The sequence below is a fragment of the Miscanthus floridulus genome, chromosome 3, assembly GCF_019320115.1.
Source record: "Miscanthus floridulus cultivar M001 chromosome 3, ASM1932011v1, whole genome shotgun sequence".
Lineage (NCBI taxonomy): Eukaryota > Viridiplantae > Streptophyta > Magnoliopsida > Poales > Poaceae > Miscanthus > Miscanthus floridulus.
In genome coordinates this window covers 129,206,154-129,227,320 of record NC_089582.1, presented here as the reverse complement: position 1 = coordinate 129,227,320, position 21,167 = coordinate 129,206,154, and the positions used below count along the sequence as shown (strand labels likewise).

The 21,167-nt window shown below is 46.0% G+C and overlaps 3 protein-coding genes and 1 pseudogene across 3 annotated transcripts; 2 read left to right on the top strand and 2 right to left on the bottom strand.

The window, feature by feature from the left end:
* Positions 1 to 4,683: 4,683 nt before the first annotated feature.
* Positions 4,684 to 6,560, bottom strand: LOC136546914 (uncharacterized). The gene is made up of 2 exons (XM_066538868.1): positions 5,287 to 6,560; positions 4,684 to 5,059 (listed from the first exon to the last, which is right to left on the bottom strand). Exon 1 carries the CDS (start codon positions 6,476 to 6,478, stop codon positions 5,681 to 5,683), a length of 798 nt encoding a protein of 265 aa, XP_066394965.1. The 5' UTR covers positions 6,479 to 6,560; the 3' UTR covers positions 4,684 to 5,059; positions 5,287 to 5,680.
* A 2,939-nt stretch (positions 6,561 to 9,499) lies between these two features.
* Positions 9,500 to 13,447, top strand: LOC136542430 (pentatricopeptide repeat-containing protein CRP1, chloroplastic-like). The gene is made up of 5 exons (XM_066534859.1): positions 9,500 to 11,262; positions 11,643 to 11,795; positions 11,943 to 12,014; positions 12,530 to 12,718; positions 13,050 to 13,447. Exons 1-4 carry the CDS (start codon positions 9,592 to 9,594, stop codon positions 12,638 to 12,640), a joined length of 2,007 nt encoding a protein of 668 aa, XP_066390956.1. The 5' UTR covers positions 9,500 to 9,591; the 3' UTR covers positions 12,641 to 12,718; positions 13,050 to 13,447.
* A 90-nt stretch (positions 13,448 to 13,537) lies between these two features.
* Positions 13,538 to 15,508, bottom strand: LOC136542431 (uncharacterized; annotated as a pseudogene).
* Positions 15,509 to 19,354: 3,846 nt separating this feature from the next.
* Positions 19,355 to 19,984, top strand: LOC136544431 (F-box protein At5g03100-like). The gene has a single exon (XM_066536597.1). It carries the CDS (start codon positions 19,355 to 19,357, stop codon positions 19,982 to 19,984), a length of 630 nt encoding a protein of 209 aa, XP_066392694.1.
* Positions 19,985 to 21,167: the final 1,183 nt, after the last annotated feature.

Sequence of the window (21,167 nt, the reverse complement as noted above, 5' to 3'; positions counted from 1 at the left end):
ATTTATTGTGTATGTGCCATCTTCGCATGTCGATCTGGATCCAAATTTTGGATTCTCACTTATTCATACTTACTATGCTGTTTGCTTCTATATAAGATTCAGCATCGGTTTATTGCCTGCTGATCATGTGTTTTCCTAACTTCAGTTAGGTTTCGATTTGCCCTAACTTGAGCCTTCACGTTGCAGCTCTAGTTCAAACAACTATGCTCCTACTGCTACGAATGTGCACTCCATTTTGCTGCAATGTAGAATCTAGATTTCCTAAAATGTTATGTTGGTAATTCCAATTCCTCTGCAATTTCTTTTTTAGAAACCTAATTTACTATGTATGTGGCATCTTCGCATGTCCATCTGGATCCAAATTTTTTATTCTCACTTATTCATACTTACTATGTTATTTGCTTCTATATAAGTTTCAGGACCAATACAATGCTTCATGATGTCGATTACTTTTACCTGTTACCTATTTCTTGAGCCCTTACCTCTTTACAGTTTGTTTTAACAATTGGTAGTTTTTATTGTGATTTTATGAAAAGAAAAGTGCTACATCACCTCAGCAGATTCCATTGTAGCACCAGAAATATCTCTATATTTTAAGATTACCACTAAACTAATCTTGGTTGCTATGCTGTTTGCATGTATATAAGTTGCAGTACCAATGCAGTGCTTCATGGAGTCTTTTGCTTCCGCCTGTTCTAAAAAATAGCTTCTAAAAAGCGATCACGTTAGTCACATAGGCTTCTACTTTACTGCCTATGGTGCGTTTTAAAAAAACGACCACCTTATCAACTTACACGTCCATCTTCCTGTCTGTATTTTACTTGAAAAAAAATACTTCTTTGTACGCCTAATCTGACTAGGAAGCATTAGATGCAACCAAAAATTTGATGTTTGACTGAATATCGATCCATGGTGAGGGTCCTTCGTATAGCCTCATGTGTTTTGCATATATTTCCTTACAAAATTTAGTCAGTCAATATCCATGTTCAGGGTTAGTGGTACATGTGCTGGTGTCTACTCTTTTTGGTTATCTGTATAGTTTTCTCTGAAAATTTGAACTGAATATATATGCCATGCACTACCTCAGTGTGGAGGTACTCATATACCGGATTGGTTCACTCATAGTTCTGTTCTGATGCCCATGGGAATGTTCTGACATGGGATTTATCAAATTCTTTATTTATTTGCATGCTCTGTGTTTTTTTTGGGTACAGCTTAATTTCATTTGATTTGATTTCATCTGTTGTGGTTACACGTTGTTTACGATCCAAACCTAAATCAAGGCACATGCTCAATGAGACGCCGACGCCGACGCGGAGCCTACCTATTCTATGCTACTCTATACAATGTAGGAGTACACTCCTACTCGATCGCCCATGACACGGACGGACGGAGGCGGTTCACCCAGCCAGCTTCCTTGCCGGCTTGGATGCATGATGGCCAGCCAGCCTGCCTGCCTGTGCCTGGCGCTGCTGCCTGCTGCTGCTGCTACCAGAAATAGAGTAATGCGGACCTTTGCTAGATTCCAGTAAGATAGATTTATAAGACGATAAACCCTGAGACTCATACTTTGTTGTATTTATTAGGTCTGGAGTTCACTGGTCCACACAACTCAGAAATCAAATGGTTTGCGTCCCAAAAAAAAGAAACTTTGGTAAGTCTGCAAGAAATGGAATATTGCTCTTCACTGGTCTAGAGTTGTCAAAGAAGCGTTTCTTTTTACAGGTCAAGGGGAAAAATATGTTCATTGTTAAACCTCTGTGATATCTTTAGTTACCTGATCCAAATAGAGCAATGTTGCTTGGAGCCACGGTGTCATAATCTTGTTACATCCTTTCTCCCTCTATTCTTTGCTCTAATTTCAGTTATATTTGACTCACTGCAGTGAAGTTTTAGATAGTTATTCATATTTGGTCTTATCCGTTTGGATCTTCGAATTTGATATTGCTTTGCTGGAAGAAATAGTGAGTTGTGCCTAATTCTCAGAGAGTGCATGTTCTCAAAAGGCAGACACCTGCCAGCTATGCTAAAAATGTTTTCAACATGCTATAAACGGTTGAATAGATTTCCTCCTAAATTAAATGGCGCGAAATAATTTTTGCTACAATTTTGTTGCCTGTAAATGGAGGATGGAGAGAATCAAGCATTTGGAGTGCCATCATCAATCATCAGAATGTAGATGTTCTGAAAAGGTAGACATGTGCCAGCTATGCTAAAAATATTTTCAGCAACCTATGAACAGTTGAATAAAATTCCTCCTAAATTAGATGGCCCCAAATAATTCTTGGCCCGATTATCTTGGCTGCAAATGGATGATGGAGAGAGTTAACTTTCCCTTTAATATAATGTTTATTTACCCTTGTGTTATGCATCATGGTTGCCACAGCAAAACTGAGTTGCTTGTCATTTAGCGTTTCGTCCTCATAGTCAAATTTGAATATATTTGTATTTGCTGCGGGCACTCCCATTTGTTCTCAGGATGCTAGGTATTTCGGTTCTTTGGTCCAAGTCCCTAAGCAGCTTCATCATGTGTTCTAGAGATAAGTACTTTAGTGTTTAACCATACTCTTTGATCCCTAATTGCTAAAATATTCACAACTAACGCTTCCATACCACCTTTGAATTTGCTAAATGTTCACAAAATATTGTTCTATACATACAGCCTTGCTGTCTACAATTTCTTCTTGCTCACCATGTCATCTGAACCTTATATAAAATGAAGCAAATGGCCATGGGTTTCGTTCTTATTGCTCAGCTGTGAAAAGAACTTAGATGTTTCGTTTCTGTGCATGACATATCTACATTAAACTCATTTCCCTAATATTATTTACATGCAAAAATTAAACATATATTTTTTACCGGTGCCTTATACAAAGATTGAACATATATTTTTTACCAGTGCCTTAGCCAAGTGACACGCCGACGTGCGCGAGGGCGCGCGTCATGGACTAGTACACATAATGACATAAATACATCCTCCTAAGACTATCTCCTACAATACAGACCCAAACTAGACAGCCATTCCATAATTTAGGTCACGAACAGTAAATGAGTCACGGACGCAGAAAATGTCTTCTCCAACGGCCTACGCAAGTCCTCCCCAGCTCCCTCTCCTCTCTCTCCGCTCGATCTCTCCCTCTCTTCTCTCCCCCAGGCGACAGCTCCAGATCCGCGCCGCTCCAAGCCGACCGCCACTCCCCCCGGCCGGCGTCGTCGCGCCGCCCATCCTCCTCCCTCTACGCGCGCCCCAGCCTCCTCAACATGGAGCGCGAGCGCGCCACCCGCCGCGCCGACGTTGACGCCTCGAGCTCCCGGTCACCGTCGACGTCATGTGGGAGCGCGCCGAGTTCCTGGATTCCCTCCTCGGACCGCTGGGAGCCGGATCTGGGCTGCGCGGCTGCTCCTCGCCGCGGCCGCTCCTCTCCGCGCTGGTGGCTCCCCGCCGCGGTCCCGCCTAACCGCGCAGGCCGCGCCCCGCCGTGGACCCATCTGGAAGCGCCGGCAGCTCCCCGCCGCAGGCTCGCCTCTCCAAGGTCCAACCACTACGGGCGTCAGACATTTGCGTCGTCTCCCTGGGAGACGCTTATTTGCGTTTCATTTCATGTGGAATGCAAAATGGGTACTCTGTCTGGGTGTGCTGTTGGACCGTGTTTCTGGCTACCCAAAACACTATGTACGCTCCATTTTGAGTCTGGATAACGTTATTGGAGACAGTCTAAGCTGAGGCGTTTTCGCGTTTATAGATGGTGGAAAAAAGAATAAAGCTGTGATGGTAACTTTTGTGCAGTTGCAGGCCGGAGTTTGATGAACATTAATTTCCACTCTGATCTTTCGCCTCTTATATTTAGTGCTCGCGAGCTGGGGACACCATCATCAACCATCTCTGCAGTTCGATTTCATACCAAACACACCAAGAACAAAAAAGCCATGGCCGAACAACGATCGACGATCGCTCTCAAGTCTCAACATGGCCCTCTTTGCCCTCTCTTTCACCCTCCACTTCCAAGCCCAAGGTGAAGGTATGCATACGTCTACACATGTATTTATCTATATATGCATCGATTGCACAGTATACACTCGTTATTATTCGTAAATCGTAACACTGGTGGTGCTGAACTGATGAATGGGTAGGTACGGTAGCAGGCGCGTGGGGACCCACTGCCGGCGGTGAGACCGACAATACGGAGTTCGTGCTGCTGGAGCCCATCCCGGAGCGACGTTTGGCGTGGTGGTGAACGCGACGGATTCGGAAACCCAGATGACCGAGCTGACGTGCTTCGGTGCTTGCAATGCCATTGCTGCCTCAAGAACACCAACCCGCAGGTGTGCCTCACGACGTGCTGCTACCAAATGATCTCCGGATACCCGCAGGTGGTCTCCTGTGGATGCAACCACTGCGTCCCCCCTCTTGTTCAACGTAGTCATCGTCCTCCTCCTCGGACCAACTGAAGCATCGTTACATGTAGAACTGTAGAAGCATCGTTACACAACATACGTGGACCTTCAAGTGGGGTCCAAATAAATCCAAGGCAAATATAATCCATTCAGTTTTGATGTTTGGGTGGTGTTAATCCTTGTGACTGTGTAACGAAGCCTAAATGCTTGGATATTGATATGGGTGCTTGTAAGAGCAATTAATTAAACGTTGGCCAGATGACCCATCAAAACCAGCAGGCAGCACTACAAAATTTCCTACTTCTCCCAAACATCAACAACACCAGATTTGAATCATAGATAGAGAGACAATGTATTAACAACTCATCACGCTTTGGTAGAGACTACAGAGATGTCCTTGCCATGCTTCGACGACTAGAGTTGACACCTATGTAGAGATATAACCAACTAAGTTCAAAGACAAGTTCAGACTGACGATGGCAAGTTCGACAGACAATGTGGATCCCGTCTTCCACTGCCTCTTCCACTGCCGTATTAATAATAATAACCCGAGGTACCTAGCAGCAACGGACAGAATCCTGCATAGTCGTCGCCTGTTATTCGGAAGCAGCACTGCCACCGTGCCGAAGATGCCACCAATTTGGATGTGAGTTTAGCCCTGCAGCTGGATGCAGTAAAAACTTAATTAATTAGTCATTTGCGACAATTTTTTTTATTTTAAAAAGATTAGTTTCAGGGACAAGGCATAATTTAATTATCTGAAGGGTGGAGAACACACGCTATATAGAAACAATAAAAGTTCGATTTTGCGTCAAATTGCATGACAGTATATAACAATGATTTGAAAAATATAAGGTGACAGTATATAACAATGATAAAACAAAATATTACCATTTCATATCCTTCTCGGTGACATAGATGGTGGGTACCCAACATAGGGTTGAACATCTTGGCACTTAGTATTGACCCTCTCAAACGTCATAGTCTTGAAATCAAGTGTGAAACATCCTGATGTGTAGTCTGCCAGGAAAATGTACCGTTGAGGTAGGTTGACAAACGAAGTATAAGCATCAATCGGCAATGGGCATCGGGATTATATTCTTCAGCTGCCACTCATTAGCTATCTTGCCCTCCTTTTGCACACTGGTGTAGTAACACGCGGGCGACCATTTGGCGTAGATATGGTGACTAAACATTCCAAGCATGCCGTTACCTTCCTCCACAATGAGTATAATCCGCTCCTCCTGTTCAGGCAGGAGGTCGACAGTGGAGAACTTCTTCGTGTTCATGTTGAGCTTGACCAACTTATTCTCCAAACGCACTTTTCAGTAGAGACAGTTATATGCATAAGAGGGATAACAAAGCTCTTGGAGAATTTTGTTGGTCTGCTCAACCTTAGGCTATCCCAGCTGGTTGACGCACCGACACTCCAGCTGCCAGAGCCCGACCCTGAAGAGAAGACGGTCACCACTAACTCTTGGTCGCAATGCATCACAATGATCACTCTGAATGATATCTCGTCATCCTCGTCGACGGAAGGGGCAAACCGAACATCATAATGTTTGAGATTTTGTTCGTAGGCTTGGCCGTCAGGTATGGGAGGCAGCAGCAGGTACCGCCGGGACAACGGGTCACAGACCGCGAGGTCCGGCAACACAACCTCCAGGTCGGAGTCGGGGCACAAGCACTCAAGAAGGACACGGCCGTCGTAGATTTCGCAAGGATACCAGCCGTCCCATCTGCCGCGAGGGACGTAGTCGAAGGAGAAGTCGGCGGCGCGGGCTATAGCGCGGCCGGCGGGAGCGCCAGGATGGGGCGCCTCGGCGGGTTCGAAGCTGCAGTCGTCTTCGTTGACGAGGCCGAGGACGAGAGGCGGGTGGAGCGATCGGTAGCGACGGAAGAAGATGGGGTCGGTTATGAGGCGGTGGAAGGAGACGCATGCGGTGGAGACGCGGGCCAGGACCGCAGGGGAGGCGACCCGGACAAGGATCTCCGCCAGGAGATCGTCGGGGAGGGCGGCCGGCTGCCGCGGCGACTCCGTGGCCACGAGGAGGGGGAGGATCGGGCGAACCGGGGACGACATCGCCAGCGCGCCGCCCGCCTCCGGCGGAGGGCGGAATTAGGAAGTCGAGGGTTTCGGGGAGTGAGCTGGATGTGTGTGAGGTGTATTGTTGGGTCCGCGTTCGGCCCATGCTTCCAAGTCACCTTAAAGGACAGAGACCTAGAGTCCTCGGGAAAAACTAAATGCCTGTGTGGCGTTTGTGGCCCAACTATCGTTTTTCAATTGTCGATTGCCGCAAATAACGTGAGAAATTGAAATTTTGAAATCACAAACTTATACTATTATACATAAAGTAGTCTCAACTCCCAACCAGAAATTAGGATAATTTCTATGACCATTAATTAAGGCATCAATCAATTTTTAATAGTGACGTGACATTTAGAATTAAGGAGGCAAGAGAGATAAATAATTTTTTATACAAAAAAAACTATGTAAGAAGATAAAAAGACCACGTAACAATAACAAGATTAAAAAAAAAGATGTGATAGGTACACAATAGGAGAGAGAAGACACACGCTTGGATAAAGTTTTATTTTTGAATGAATCATTCATCGAGAATATGAGTATAGTGTCTATATGACTTGGTAAATACAGAAATTATCTTATAGTTTCTGAGTTGGGACTGTCCTAAATGTGCAAATGAGAGTTTATACCTGATGCATTGTTCTTTTGATTGAAGGGAAAGGAGAATTATATTAAAGCTCGACATAATATAATGTTCAATCTAGGTCCTTCCATTGTCTTTTTTGCTAGTAGTTTTCGTCTATGTAGTCGATGCTCCAGACAAGAGAGCTCTATCAAACATCAAGGCAAGGTGAAGTCCTCATGCTAAATCCGTCAATGAACCCTAAAATATTGGGCATACCAGGAGAACCAATGTTCTAGAATCAGACTGAAGTACATCTAAAACAATGAAAGAACATTGATGGATGAATCATTGAGATAAAACATGTTGTAGATTAAGCATCTCCAGGCCATGATCTGTCTAAGTTGGATACCTGATTTTTGGCTCTGTAGCCATTAGCGATGAAGACGATGACCTAGAGTTACTATCCCTATGGAGAGTGTTTAGGGGAACCTTACTTTTTTGCAAATAGTGACCATAAATTAACCTCTTGCTGATGAAGTTGATGCCAAGAACGGGGACTTGTTATGAACACCATCCAAGTGAACTCCTGGCCGAATATCATATGAAATTACTATAGACTGGCTTGTTTCATATGAATTTTACCAAGAGGTTGAACCCCATGGAAAGTTTTTGTTCGTGTCACTCTCTCTTGTCGAATTTCGGTGACTTTCTGTGGGGGGTCTGACCCCGGGTACCCACGGCGATGCACATAGGCCGCACCAACAGGGACGGTTCAGCCCACAAGATGAAGGCTTGTGGCGCACGGCACTGCCCCGCGCACGCCGCAAGATACCTCGACAGCATCCTGAAGATAGCGTACAATCTGTTAGGATATGCCGAATGTAAGATTCCATGTAAAGCTTATTTGTTACCCGATTAGTTGTAGACCTGATCGGCATGTAACCCTACCCCCCAAGCTATATAAAGCGGGTAGAGGACCTCCTCAAAGGACACGCAATCATATACGATAGCCAATATAAACAGGCAGAACACAAGATTAGGGTGCTACGTCGAGCTAACGGCTTGAACCTGTCTAATCTTGTGTCTCTGTCATCATCTTGCTCCTGTTCACGCGCACCTCTCCGATCAATCTATCATCGTGGGTATCCCCCTCGCTGGATTACCGAGCATATTTAGTCGACACTTTACTACGCTCCATCCAAACGATCAATCATGCGGTTTCCTATGTTTTATCAATCCATATGATTCAAGATGTGATGACATTCTATTCCTACCTTTTCTATTATTGAGTTTCTAGAATTCTGTGTTCCAAAGATGCTCTAATTGAATTTATGTGCTTTTTCTGCGATCCATCCAAATGTTTAATCTTATAGTTTCCTTTAATCTAAAATGTTAGGTCATTCTATTCCTATGTTCTTCCTACTCTCTGTTTTCTAGAATCCCACATTTCAAAGAGTCCATAAAGGTTTGAGGTAGCTATACCAAGAACACCATCAGGGTCAGAGTTCAGGCGTGTGCATCAAGATGCTGCCTCTCGCAATGCCTGTCTAACCGCAGGGCAGATACCCGCCATGTATCGATGAAGCAATGGCATGCTTATTTGGACGTATACACTTGTCGGTAATGGGGAACCACACTAATGGCTTGTTTGGATCCTCTCCTCTAAGCTTTAGAGCTTTAAAACATTTAGAGCATTTTAGCTCATTTTTGAAGTCTAAAACTCTAATGTGAGGTGGGCTCAAGTTTAGAGCTAACTTTAGATCACCTGTTTGGAGACTTTAGCTCTAAAGTTTAGTGCTATAAAGTTTAGAACAGAGGATCCAAACAGGCTCTAAAACATGTCTGCACATGGAAGCCTTACACATGGTGAGCTAGCGTTAGCGAAAAAGTCCATGAGGCCTTCGAAGAGCTAGAATCCTTTTCACGATAACTATAGGCGGATCTATATAGGTCGTAGGGGGTGCGGGCATATCATAAAAACAAAAAAAAAACATACTTATGTGTACTTCTACGCTAAAAAATTATACACTTATGAGATAAATACACTCTCTTGCATTTGCTCTAGCTTTGTCAACAACGATGGTAAGGATCTATGAACGCTAAAACCATATCTACTTATAAAAGTTTTACATGTGGTGAGTTGGCACCGGTGAAAACGGCTGACAGAATCCTTTCCGCGACAAGGATCTAGGTATACATGCAACCTTCAACCTTGTATAGTCGTGCATGCTATTTGTAACGCCGACATATGGGTCCCACAATGGGCCTGTTCGCTTGGAGAAATTCTGTAGGAATTTGGATGGTTTAGAAGAACGGTGAAGGAATTTGTGAAAGAAAAACACTGTTTCAAAAAAAAAAGGAAAACGGATTAAGCTAGGCTTTAAGGGCACGTGAGCCAATGAAGTTCTGGCTTCAACCATGACCCAAGCCACGAATGGGGAAATATCCAAAACCAGATAAACCCCGTGTACCGTCTCCCTCCCTCCCGCGCCCGCGCCTCCACCACTCGCTCTCTCCGCCTCCGTCCACCTACCTCCGCTCCACCATGCCCGCCTCCCTCATTCCCTCGACCTTCCTCCCCCACCACCTGCGCCGCCTCGCTCCCGCCGGTTGCACTACCTCACCCGCAGCCTCCTCCTCGGCCTCCGTCCCAGCGAGCCGCTACGACTTCAAACCCCTCCTGTCCTACCTCTCGTCCCCCTCCGTAGCGGCCTCCCTCACCTCGCCATCCCCACCGGCATCCGTTCCGGCGCCCGAGCACCGCCTTGCCGCGACTTACTCGGCTGTCCCGTCGCACGAGTGGCATGCGTTGCTGCGTGACCTCGCCGCCAGTGACGCGTCCCTGCCGGTGGCCTTCACGCTGCTACCTTTCCTCCACCGTCACCGTCTCTGCTTCCCGCTCGACCTCCTCCTCTCGTCTCTCCTGCACTCGCTCTCCGTGTCCGGCCGCCTTCTCCCGCACTCGCTCCTGCTCTCCTTCCCGCCGTCGCTCTCCGACCCGCCGTCCCCGCTGCTGCTCAACTCCCTCCTCGCGGCCTCCGCCGCGGCCTCGCGCCCCGCCGTGGCGCTCCGGTTGCTCTCGCTGCTCCGCGAGCACGATTTCCTCCCGGACCTCGCGTCCTACTCGCATCTCCTCGCCTCGCTGCTCAACACGCGGGACCCGCCCGACGCCGCGCTGCTCGAGCGCCTCCTCGGTGACCTCAGGGAGTCGCGGCTCGAGCCCGACGCGCCACTCTTCTCGGACCTCATCTCTGCCTTCGCGCGGGCGGCGCTCCCGGACGCCGCGCTCGAGCTCCTCGCCTCCGCGCAGGCAATCGGGCTCACGCCGCGGTCCAACGCTGTCACCGCGCTCATTTCCGCGCTTGGCTCTGCGGGGCGCGTCGCCGAGGCGGAGGCGCTGTTCCTCGAGTTCTTCCTTGCTGGGGAGATCAAGCCGCGGACGCGTGCCTACAACGCGCTGCTCAAAGGGTATGTCAGGATTGGTTCGCTCAAGAATGCAGAGCAAGTTCTCGACGAAATGTCACAATGCGGAGTCGCGCCAGATGAGGCCACTTACAGCTTGCTTGTGGACGCGTACACAAGGGCTGGGAGGTGGGAAAGTGCGAGGATACTGCTGAAGGAGATGGAGGCTGATGGAGTTAAACCAAGCTCGTATGTGTTCAGTCGGATCCTTGCAGGATTCCGTGACAGGGGGGATTGGCAAAAGGCATTTGCAGTGCTCCGAGAGATGCAGGCTAGTGGAGTAAGGCCAGATCGGCATTTCTACAACGTCATGATAGATACATTTGGGAAGTACAACTGCCTTGGGCATGCTATGGATGCCTTTGACAGAATGCGAGAAGAAGGGATTGAGCCGGATGTTGTCACATGGAATACTCTCATTGATGCACATTGTAAAGGAGGGCGGCATGACCGTGCTATGGAGCTTTTTGAGGAGATACGTGAAAGCAATTGCCCACCAGGCACGACCACATACAACATCATGATAAATTTACTCGGAGAGCAAGAACGTTGGGAGGGTGTGGAAGCAATGCTATCAGAGATGAAGGAGCAGGGACTGGTACCCAATATTATTACATATACTACTCTCGTGGATGTGTATGGAAGGTCTGGTAGATACAAGGAGGCAATTGATTGCATTGAAGCGATGAAAGCTGATGGCCTCAAGCCATCGCCTACTATGTACCATGCCTTAGTCAATGCATATGCTCAAAGGGTAAGAAAATCTTATATTATGACATATTTTTCAACTATAGTTACCAACGAATATCCCGTACCTACACCTGGTTATGACCAGATAACCCACCCCGAAAGCCTTGATGCAGAATTGGTTAGCTGTTATACTACTTTTGAGATTTACTTCATAATACCCAGTTCAACAATTGACCTGCACAATCTAATTACAGGTGGAATCTATATGTTCTGGCTTTGGTATCTACCTAGTTGGTTTCTAAAGTTTTTGCATAATATGATTGCTTGCTTAGTTGAGTACACAAATCAGGGCTGTAGTGTTGATACATTTCAGCCAGATTAAGTAAATTTATCTTATTCAAAATAAAATTTTGGTTCTCACTGTCCATGCATGATTATCTACAGGGTTTAGCAGACCATGCATTAAATGTGGTCAAGGCTATGAAAGCAGATGGCCTGGAGGTTAGCATCTTAGTGTTGAATTCGTTGATTAATGCTTTTGGTGAAGATAGAAGGGTTGTTGAAGCCTTCTCTGTGCTGCAGTTCATGAAGGAGAATGTGAGTCTTGTTTTTCTCATTTTCTTATTTTGATCTGCTTCACACACTCATGTTACTTGTCGACGGTCATTCTGTTTGATCATACTGTCTTTGGCAATTCGTCTGTGTGTAATGGAAGTCTGATATGTTCTGCATTTCATATTGCAGGGTTTGAGGCCTGATGTTATAACATACACAACATTGATGAAAGCTTTAATACGTGTTGAGCAGTTTGATAAGGTAAGCACAAACTCTTGTGTTTCTCCTTTCTCCTTGCCACGATAAAGTAGACACACCTCAGATCAAAATCTTACCTGCTAACTTTACATGCTATCGAATCCATTAGATCTAATAAATCTGATCCCATTTGATAATCTAGCTTTTGTTCTTCTCAGATAATTAGAGTAGAAGCTACTGCTTTTTATATCTTCTAAACCAATTAGTTATCTTTATATATTAAAAATCTGAAGGGCGGGCCTGGTGCAAGCGGTAGAGTCTTACCGCCTGTGACCGGAAGGTCCCAGGTTCGAGTCGCGGTCTCCTCGCATTGCACAGGCGAGGGTAAGGCTTGCCACTTACACCCTTCCCCAGACCCCGCACAGAGCGGGAGCTCTCTGCACTGGGTACGCCCTTTTTTATATATTAAAAATCTATAGTTCCTGGACGATTTATATAGCCGTAAAACTGCAAGCTCCAGTGGTGGAATAGACATGGCCTGAATTCTGATCCTTGCGGTTTTGCCTATGATTTAACAGGTTCCTGTTATCTATGAAGAAATGATCACATCAGGATGTGCCCCTGATCGAAAAGCTAGAGCAATGCTGCGGTCAGCTTTAAGATACATGAAACACATGAGGGTTGCATAGGAAATTAGACACAATTACTGATACCACCTGATGGAATCATAAACCTTCTCCTGATCTTATAAAACATTTCAACAGAAGGTTAGTACTGGTCTGATGCTTGTACATTGCTGTATACTCCCTCCGTCCCTAAATAACTGTCATTTTCGCTTCCCGAGAAACAACTTTGACTAGATATATAAAAAAATATTAATATTTATGGTACAAAAGTAATATTATTGGATAGATCGTTGAATCTATTTTCATAATAAATTTATTTCAAGATACAAATGTTGCACGCATTTCCTATAAATCTAGTCAAACTTACAGCACGGAAACCAAAAGCGACAGTTATTTAGGGACGGAGGGAGTATGTTTTCAAGTTTATTGGATAAATAAATGTTTTTTTTGGCTAAGATGTATTATTCATCAGGTGAAGCACAACATACCGACTGCCCTGACGGCCACGCTCTGCTTTTGCGCAAGATGACAAAATCAACAATGTCTTCATTTTGTCTTCCTAATCACCTAGGGGAAGGCGAAGACATACATCTGGATCAGTGGAAGGAGATTAAATACGTGACACCAAGAAGTGAGGATCTTGGTATAGTACACAAATACAGAGTCAGTCCAAACCTCAAAATCTGAGTTGGAAGCTTGGAATTGACATTGGTTTATAACTCAATTCCAGTATTTTGCTGAGAATTAATTGTAACCTGGAATTACAATTCCAGCTTTTCCAAATTGTATTTAGACGTAGACATTTCTAGAATTTGTCTAGGGCAATACCAAGGAAATGTATTACATTTTTATTGCCTAAAGAAACAAACACACTATTGGCTTTGCCCTTATCATATACAATTTCACTTAGATGACGTGGAAGTAATAAAAAAGAGCACCAATATTCTAACATTACACAAGGTAACTAGGAACACATTGTGTTTGTTCTCAGGAACATCAGAACTTAAGGAGGCACGGTGTGGTACACACATAGTGATTACACAAAAACAGCTCTAGCAAACTAAATTAGGGCACTGGACATGACAAATAAACATTAAGCAGTGGTACATATATTGAGTAAACACACAGATTGATACATTGCAGTGAAGAGTTGGAAGTTATGGAACAAACTTCCAAGTTTAAACAATGCTAGCAATCCTAAGAATAGATGGCATAAGGATAGAAACTGTCTGAGCCTCACTTCTTCCCAATCTCCATCAACAACCAATCCTTCCTCATGTCCATTGGAAGTACTGTAAGACATTCAAACTTACGATCACTGCTTGTGAGGATACGATAGGCCCTTAGCAAGTCATCACGTGCTAGGTTGGGTATTGCTTGTAGTGTTGCAAAGATTTCCTTAGGGGATGCACTGTTTGGCTCATCTAGAGTCTCATTTGACTTCATAGATATTTGAAACGAATTTTTGATGTCACCAGACAAGTAAAAAAAAGCATCATTTGTTCTGAACCTCTTCCTCCTGCCTTGTTTGTTTGATTGAGTCATTAAGGGTGGCCCAGGACGGTATTGACTGCTAGGTCCAGATGTTGAAGGTGAACTTGGAGTATGGTCCCGGACATCTTCGGCACCCTTCATTTCCAACTCTTGGCCATTCTCAGCACCTGCACCTGCACTGACATCTTCACTTGTGGCAGAAGGATCTCTGGAGAATATTAGGCTTATTGCACCCCAGTTCTTGATAACTTTATGCTGATAGCAAGCAGCAGCTTTGTTTTTCTGCAAAATAACCATCAAACTGAACCATAAGCCCAAACATATTTCAGTACAAATTAACAAAAGCGAATGCATTTGCCCCACCTCTATGTATCTGCTCCAAGCATCCTCATTGTGAATCACAAGCTTGTTCCTATCCTGATCCCACTCAAATCCATCATGAGCGAGTATTCTGCCAAGTACATTGCAGTGCTTGTCGAACGTCTTGCATCTTGACATCACATGGTCCTTTGTGATGTCCACGTTGCACTTCTCCCGCACATTCCTCACCGCTGCAGTGTATACATGTGGCTTCCACCCAGTTGCTGTGTGGTCCCCATTGTTGTGATGCTCAACAAGAGGAGCACCTGATCCATATCATCCATCCAAGTAAGATAGCCCCTATACTTCTTCCCATTACTTGATACCAGATCTGTAGCACTAAAATCAGGCAAGCAGCACATTAGACTGTCCATTATGCTAAAGCCTGATTTATAAGATTTGGATGCTACAGGTGAATCATGATAGGGTATTTGGCACATCGGATGGGAGAAAGGATAATCCAGATGATTAATTCACAAAATTGCGTCTGATACCAGCAATAAGCAGTTGAGATGTTGCAATGAACCTTATGGTCTTACACCTCTTTATCTGGCCTCGCTGCGAGGCGCTGCTTATACCAGGAGTTCAGGACAGCATCCTGCAAGAACGAACGTTTCAGTAATCCCAATAATAAACAATGCGGGCCTGCGGCGAAGGAGCAAAGCATCGAGCAAGGCAGAGTCGGTCGCGTATACATCTGCTGGTAGGGGGTGGGGTGGGGTGGGGGCAGGGTCTGTATTCTGGAAGCTGGATGTAGAAACCCAGCTACAGGGATTAGCAGGAGCTGGAGGCCGGCGGGTGGTGACGACGGCGGCAAAGATGGACCTGTTCACCACCTCCCAGGTAGGGTTAGGGCAGGAGAAAGAGGATTCGCAGGAAGAGTGGAGCGGAGGGTTGAGGAGAGGGCGAGTCAGAATAACACGGGAGACGATTGGATCGCCGGTGAGGAGGATGAAGAGGGTGGTGGAGATTCACCTGTGGCCGCACCCCGCAGGCCGCTAGCGGGGGAGACGAGACGAGGAGGAGCGGCGCCGCGGAGGCCTGAATTAGTCAATTCCGGCCGCGTTTAGTTCCGCCGAATTGGCGCCGGCAGGAACACTGTACCGGCACTAATTAGCCGAAGTAGCTACAGTGTCGTTTTGTTTTTAGTTGGTAATAATTGTCTGATTGTTGACTAATTAGGCTCAAAACGTTCGTCTCGCAAAGTACAACTAAACTGTGCAATTAGTTTTTGATTTCGTTAACATTTAGTACTCCATGCATGTACCGCAAGTTTAGTATGACGGGGAATTTTTTTTTTTGCATAGTGCCAAATTCTAAAAATTGGGGGAACTAAACAACCCCAAAGGATTCCAGGTTGGTGGATTTGGAATTGAGGTCACCTCATGAACATGCTTGTCAAATATATACCTCACATATAGTTTTCAAAGTTCGCAAAACGAAAAGTTTAAACATCGTTCGTCCATACGCATCACTACAAAGCAAAATACAGTGTTCATGCCTAACACTCGTCCATCGTATCAGTATCAGTCATCGGCCATCATTCTTTATCCGCACTGTGTTTTTCGAGATAGAAGTATCCAAAGATGATGTGAGGCTCACTCGCAAAACAACTCATCGATAGCACCTTAATTACAAAATAGCACCTTAATTACAAGAAGGTACTCCGTGGAATTTACTAAAACTAGCGTGGTTGCCCACGCGAAGGTGGGGAAAAAAATGGGTAAATTTTTTATTGGGCTGACAGTGTTTCTTTTTTTGGGGAAAAAAAACTATCAGGCGGAGGATGAACAGTAACACGCCTGGTACTGTTGATCTACAGGGTTCTGAGTCTAGGGAAATGCCGGATGAACAGTGCGCGATGATGTGAAAGGTCTCAAATTTAAAGCTCTTATTGGCGTGGGTGCCCACGCTTCGCGTGGGAAGGAGGTGGGAAAAAAATAGAATTTTTTTATCGGGCTGACACTGTTCCTTTTCGGGAAAAAAACTGGTCGGAACAGAACGCGCCTGGTACTGTTGATCTGCAGTGTTCTGGGTCTGTGAAAACGCTGGATGAACAGTGCACGATGATGTGAAAGGCCTCAAATTTAAAGTTCTTACTAGCGTGGGTGCCCACGCTTTGCGTGGGAAGGAGGTGGGAAAAAAAAATGGGCAAATTTTTTAGCGGGCTGACACTGTTCCTTTTTTTTGGGAAAAAACCTTATCGGACGCTGGAGTAACAGTAACGCGCCTGGTACTGTTGATGTACAGGGTTCTGAGTATGTGGAAACGCCGGATGAACAGTGCATGATGATGTGAAAGGCCTCAAATTTAAAGTTCTTATATAGATATAGATATCAAAATCAATATTTGGCAATAGCAAGAATTAAGATAGGGATAGGGCATCTGGGTTACCCGTTTAATTGGGGTTTCTAAATTTGATACCCAATTTTTTTCTTCAGAAAATGGCACGTGATATTTTGGGTACCTAATTTTTTTTATTTGGGTATTCCCATACTACCTAAAACCTTGAAAATCATAAAAAATCGGAAGATATAGAATTATAGCCGCAAAGTTAAGCAATATAAACAACAACTTAAATAGCATTTTTAGGACAAAAATAGAATCATTACACCATAGATCAGTAGGCTATAATTACATCACTGTTAGCATTAGATAATAGCACAAATGCTAAATAGCATATAATCTTTCTCTATTTCATGTAAATTGGGTAATCGTTACCGGGGCCTAATAGCCGAATTACCCAAACTAAAATCATGTTTCTAAATTTACTGTCCAAAATAGTGATAGGGTATTTTGGGTTTTGGTATTTCGGAGTCGGGTTTAGATAACTCGGGTTTGCATTTCGGGTTTCGGGTTTTATGCCCATTCCTACTTATGTTTAGCATTAGTTCCGCTCACAAAACCCTAAGTCACCTAACTCACCATAAACCCTGGGTATGAAGCGAAACACCCACAACACTCCCCAGGACATAGCAGTCTAGCACCAACATGCATGAACACCCCGCCACAAAACTCCTCCCTTAAAGCCCTAAGAAACCCCACTTAGCCCAAACTGTCATGCTTCCATGGACTATTTTGCGTGTCATCTAGACTGCCCATCAACACTGGAGACTTAGATCAAACTGTAAATGCCACAACCTAATTGCCATGGCGGACTATCCACTAGCACCCAGTGGTGGAGCTCGTTAATTTTAATGACTAGGGCCACTGTCAAAACATATACATTGCCCCGCCGGGTCCAAATACCATCTACAGCATCTCCAAGACACTCTCTATATCCTTATTAAATGCTAGGAATAGAGATTTTGGTGAAAAACTATCCTTCAACAGCTTCTCTAAATGGTTATCCAAATATAGCCATCTCATATTCTGGATTTTTCGGTAGCCAAAACTAGAAGACGAGAACAGGGAATTACTGATCCTCAGCAGGACTCTTCTATTGCAAATTTGAAATGAGCAAATAACAGCAGTCAGGAGGTAATCTTCTCATCTTGTGCTACCTGCCTCTGGCCAGCTTCTGGTGGGTGGTGGCTACCCGCCTACCCCTAGGAGGCAGACACACAGTAGCTCGTGTGCGCGTGGCCATGGCAGCGTGCCGGTGTTGGTGAGTGGCGGACTGGAGAAGGTAAGAGTCAGGGGCGGCGGGGTGGAGGACTGGCAGGGTGGACGACGACATCCGAAGAGAAGCTGAAACGGGGAGTCGGGGTCTCGGGGAGTCTAGGGACGGGCGCTGTGTGCTCTGGCTTGAACGACCCTGCCTTCTCTTCACTCTTTGCTGGGCTGTATTCTCCTACAAGATTTGGCCCAACGCCCAGAGCCAGCCCAGTAAACTACATATACTAAAGGGGGATTTTGGGCCACACCTAGGCTGTGGCCCTAGGCCCAAATCCGAGCACGTGATGGATTATCAGTTCACATGCAGTAGAGCCACCAACCTTTGCATCCCTGCTTCGGCGGATTGTCCCTCAACACATGACAAACTATTCGTAGGCTTTCTCTCTCTAGCCCAGAGTGGTATGTTTTTGGGCACACACTGGCGGACTATCCATTGACACATGACGGACGATCTGTGAAGACCAATTTAGACCAAAATCACACAACCATGCTTAGACAAAACTGTCTGACCCTCTCAATAAAGTGTGCGTGAGAGCACTGTTTGCACACACATATTTTACAATGAACATGCTGGTTGATCATAATGCACGTACATCTTTCACGTCCTCATAAATTATGTACCTTAGCCCACCCATCCCAAATCTATCTAAGGAGTCTCAGTGTTATCTACACCGGTGAAGCTCAACCTCAGAGAATCCTAAGGCGCGTGAAGAATAGCATGGCCATCCTCAAGCCTACTGGGAAGAAGCCCCAGTCTCGGAGAAGGTTGTGTATGTGCATCCTACTTCGTCTCCAGCGCGCATCGAAGGCACTTAGAATTCTCGAGAAGGCCACGCCAAAAGCATACGAGAGTCTTGAAAACTGAGACATAAACCCCACTGAGATTGCCCTTATGGCATGTCCATTTGTGAATGAATTGTGTTGCCGTGTTGCACGATTCTTCACTAACATGTTACCGGAATTTGCTCTTCCCAACTTCAGGGCAAATATTTGATTCTGCCTTATCCCAAGTGCCTGACTGCCTAATGAAGTTCTCTTGTGCCAATAAAATCGCTAATGAGATGTGTGGGTGCGGGCCGTGCGGCCGGCAGGCCCAGAAACGATAATGATTGACGATCGATCTTGGAAGGTCGAGCCGCAATCAATCAATGAAAGTCCGTAACAGAATCATGGACGACGACGTACCCCAACAGACACGAACCGCGGCGGCGTCGGCATGCATGCTAAAAGGATTTTGGCATCGCCGCATTGGAGGAGGGAACATATGCGAAACGTCCGCCGCTGGAGATCTGCGACAGGAAGACCATGGCCGCGGATCAGGGGAACGTCGTCGTCGTCGGCTGCCTCGGGGGCGAGGCCGATCGCATCAGCGACCTGCCCGATCACCTCCTCCACCGCATCCTGATCTGCCTTCCGAGCACCGACGACGCGGCGCGCACCAGCGTCCTCTCCCGTCGCTGGCGCGGCGACTGGACCCACCTCCCCGAGCTCGCCCTCCGCTACTGCAGCCCCGAGCGCGTGGACGCCGCCCTGGCCGCGTGGTCCGCTCCGGTCCTCCACCGCCTCGAGATCGCTTTGCCGTCTGGCTCGCGCCATGTCACGTCGGACCACGTCTGTTCGTGGCTGCGATTCGCCTCGGAGCGCCTAGCTGGCGAGCTCCGCCTCTCGCTGTCATGGCACGAGGAGGTGATCGTGCTTCCCGTACGCGGGAGGTTTACGGCCATCAGCTTAGCATCCGCGGGGGACTATATTCCTCACCTGCGCCCCGCTGGCGGCGTTTTCACGGCGCTGGCCGCCCTGACGATAAAGCGCGCCCGCATGGAGGGCCGCGAACTGGAAGAAGTCGTGTCCTCAGTCCTCACGCTGCCCACGCTTGAAGGACATCATCCTGCTGAGCAGACATCATATCCTCTCCATACGATCGGACTCACTTGAGAAGCTACGGATTGCCATTGCGGCCATCCTGCAGCTGAAGGGCGGTCGTCGGCTCCAACTCTAAGTTGCCACCCGGGAGCTCCAGGTGTTGTGCTGGAGGGAATTCTACGATCCCAGGCGTCACCAACTGGTGGAGGCCGGGCGCCATCTCAAACGGCTGGAGCTAACTGATCGGTCTTTGGCGCTGTTGGGTCGTTTCGACGCCGTGGATGAATTGGACCTGGATATATTTCTTTCACAGGTGTGCCTAGCCTATGTGTATGAATTAATTAGTTATTATACCTGAATATCAGCATTTGATGCTGACAAGTGACAACTCGATCATGTCCACTGGTTTTCAGGGTGCAGAAGAATACAGGAGAATTCTTCTTGAGGACAACAGCAAAATTAGGTGCGAGGCTTTGGTGGTAACATTTTCGTCCATGTTTCATGACTTCCAACCAATAATACTACATCTTCTCCGGAAATGTCTTGGTATAAGAAAACTTGTGGTGCGACTGAGTAGTGATCTCGTGGTAAGTACATCTAATTTACTTATACTAGTATTTTTTTTTCTATATATAAAGAACTTATGTTTTATGCAAGCTTTATATTAGATTGATAATAATGCAAATCGTCAATTAATAGTACACCCTTTAATGTTGGCTATAGAAGCTCTACTTCTACCTCTAGGACTATACTCTCATGAGATAATTGCATATATGGCTGTGCTCTCTTCTGCTGGCCGCTGTCGCTGCCACCGCCGCCTTGCACCGGTGAACTGAAGGTGCTGTGTATGGCTGGCTGCTGCTGCAGTTGCAGCAGTAGCACTACTGTGCACATACATCCTCTAGCAATGGGCATGTATCATGCAAATATATGTTACTAAAATTTGATTAATCGCTCCTATATAGCTTCAATAGTTGTTCTGGATATGATATATAGCTAGATGGGGGCATCTTAAATATATTTTTTGGGTTCTTTTCAGCCTTATCAATGCGAGTTGTCAAGCTGCCCATGCGACTTGGCGCACAATCATTTGATCACAAATGGTATCGTGTTGGATTCACTCCAAGAAGTAGTAGTAGAGGGAGGCCGAGATGCAAATCAAATCATGAAACTTGTGGGTTTGTTGTGCCGATGCAGTGAAACATTTTAGAAAAAAGTGCACATTACTATATCGGCAGGTAATACACAGAGCAGC

Coding starts and splice junctions, on each gene's coding strand:
- LOC136546914 (XM_066538868.1), bottom strand. CDS start 6,478: ATGTCGTCCCCGGTTCGCCCGATCCTCCCCCTCCTCGTGGCCACGGAG.
- LOC136544431 (XM_066536597.1), top strand. CDS start 19,355: ATGGCCGCGGATCAGGGGAACGTCGTCGTCGTCGGCTGCCTCGGGGGC.
- LOC136542430 (XM_066534859.1), top strand. CDS start 9,592: ATGCCCGCCTCCCTCATTCCCTCGACCTTCCTCCCCCACCACCTGCGC. Junction 11,796..11,942: donor TGCAGTTCATGAAGGAGAAT/GTGAGTCTTGTT, acceptor TTCATATTGCAG/GGTTTGAGGCCTGATGTTAT. Junction 12,015..12,529: donor GTGTTGAGCAGTTTGATAAG/GTAAGCACAAAC, acceptor ATGATTTAACAG/GTTCCTGTTATCTATGAAGA.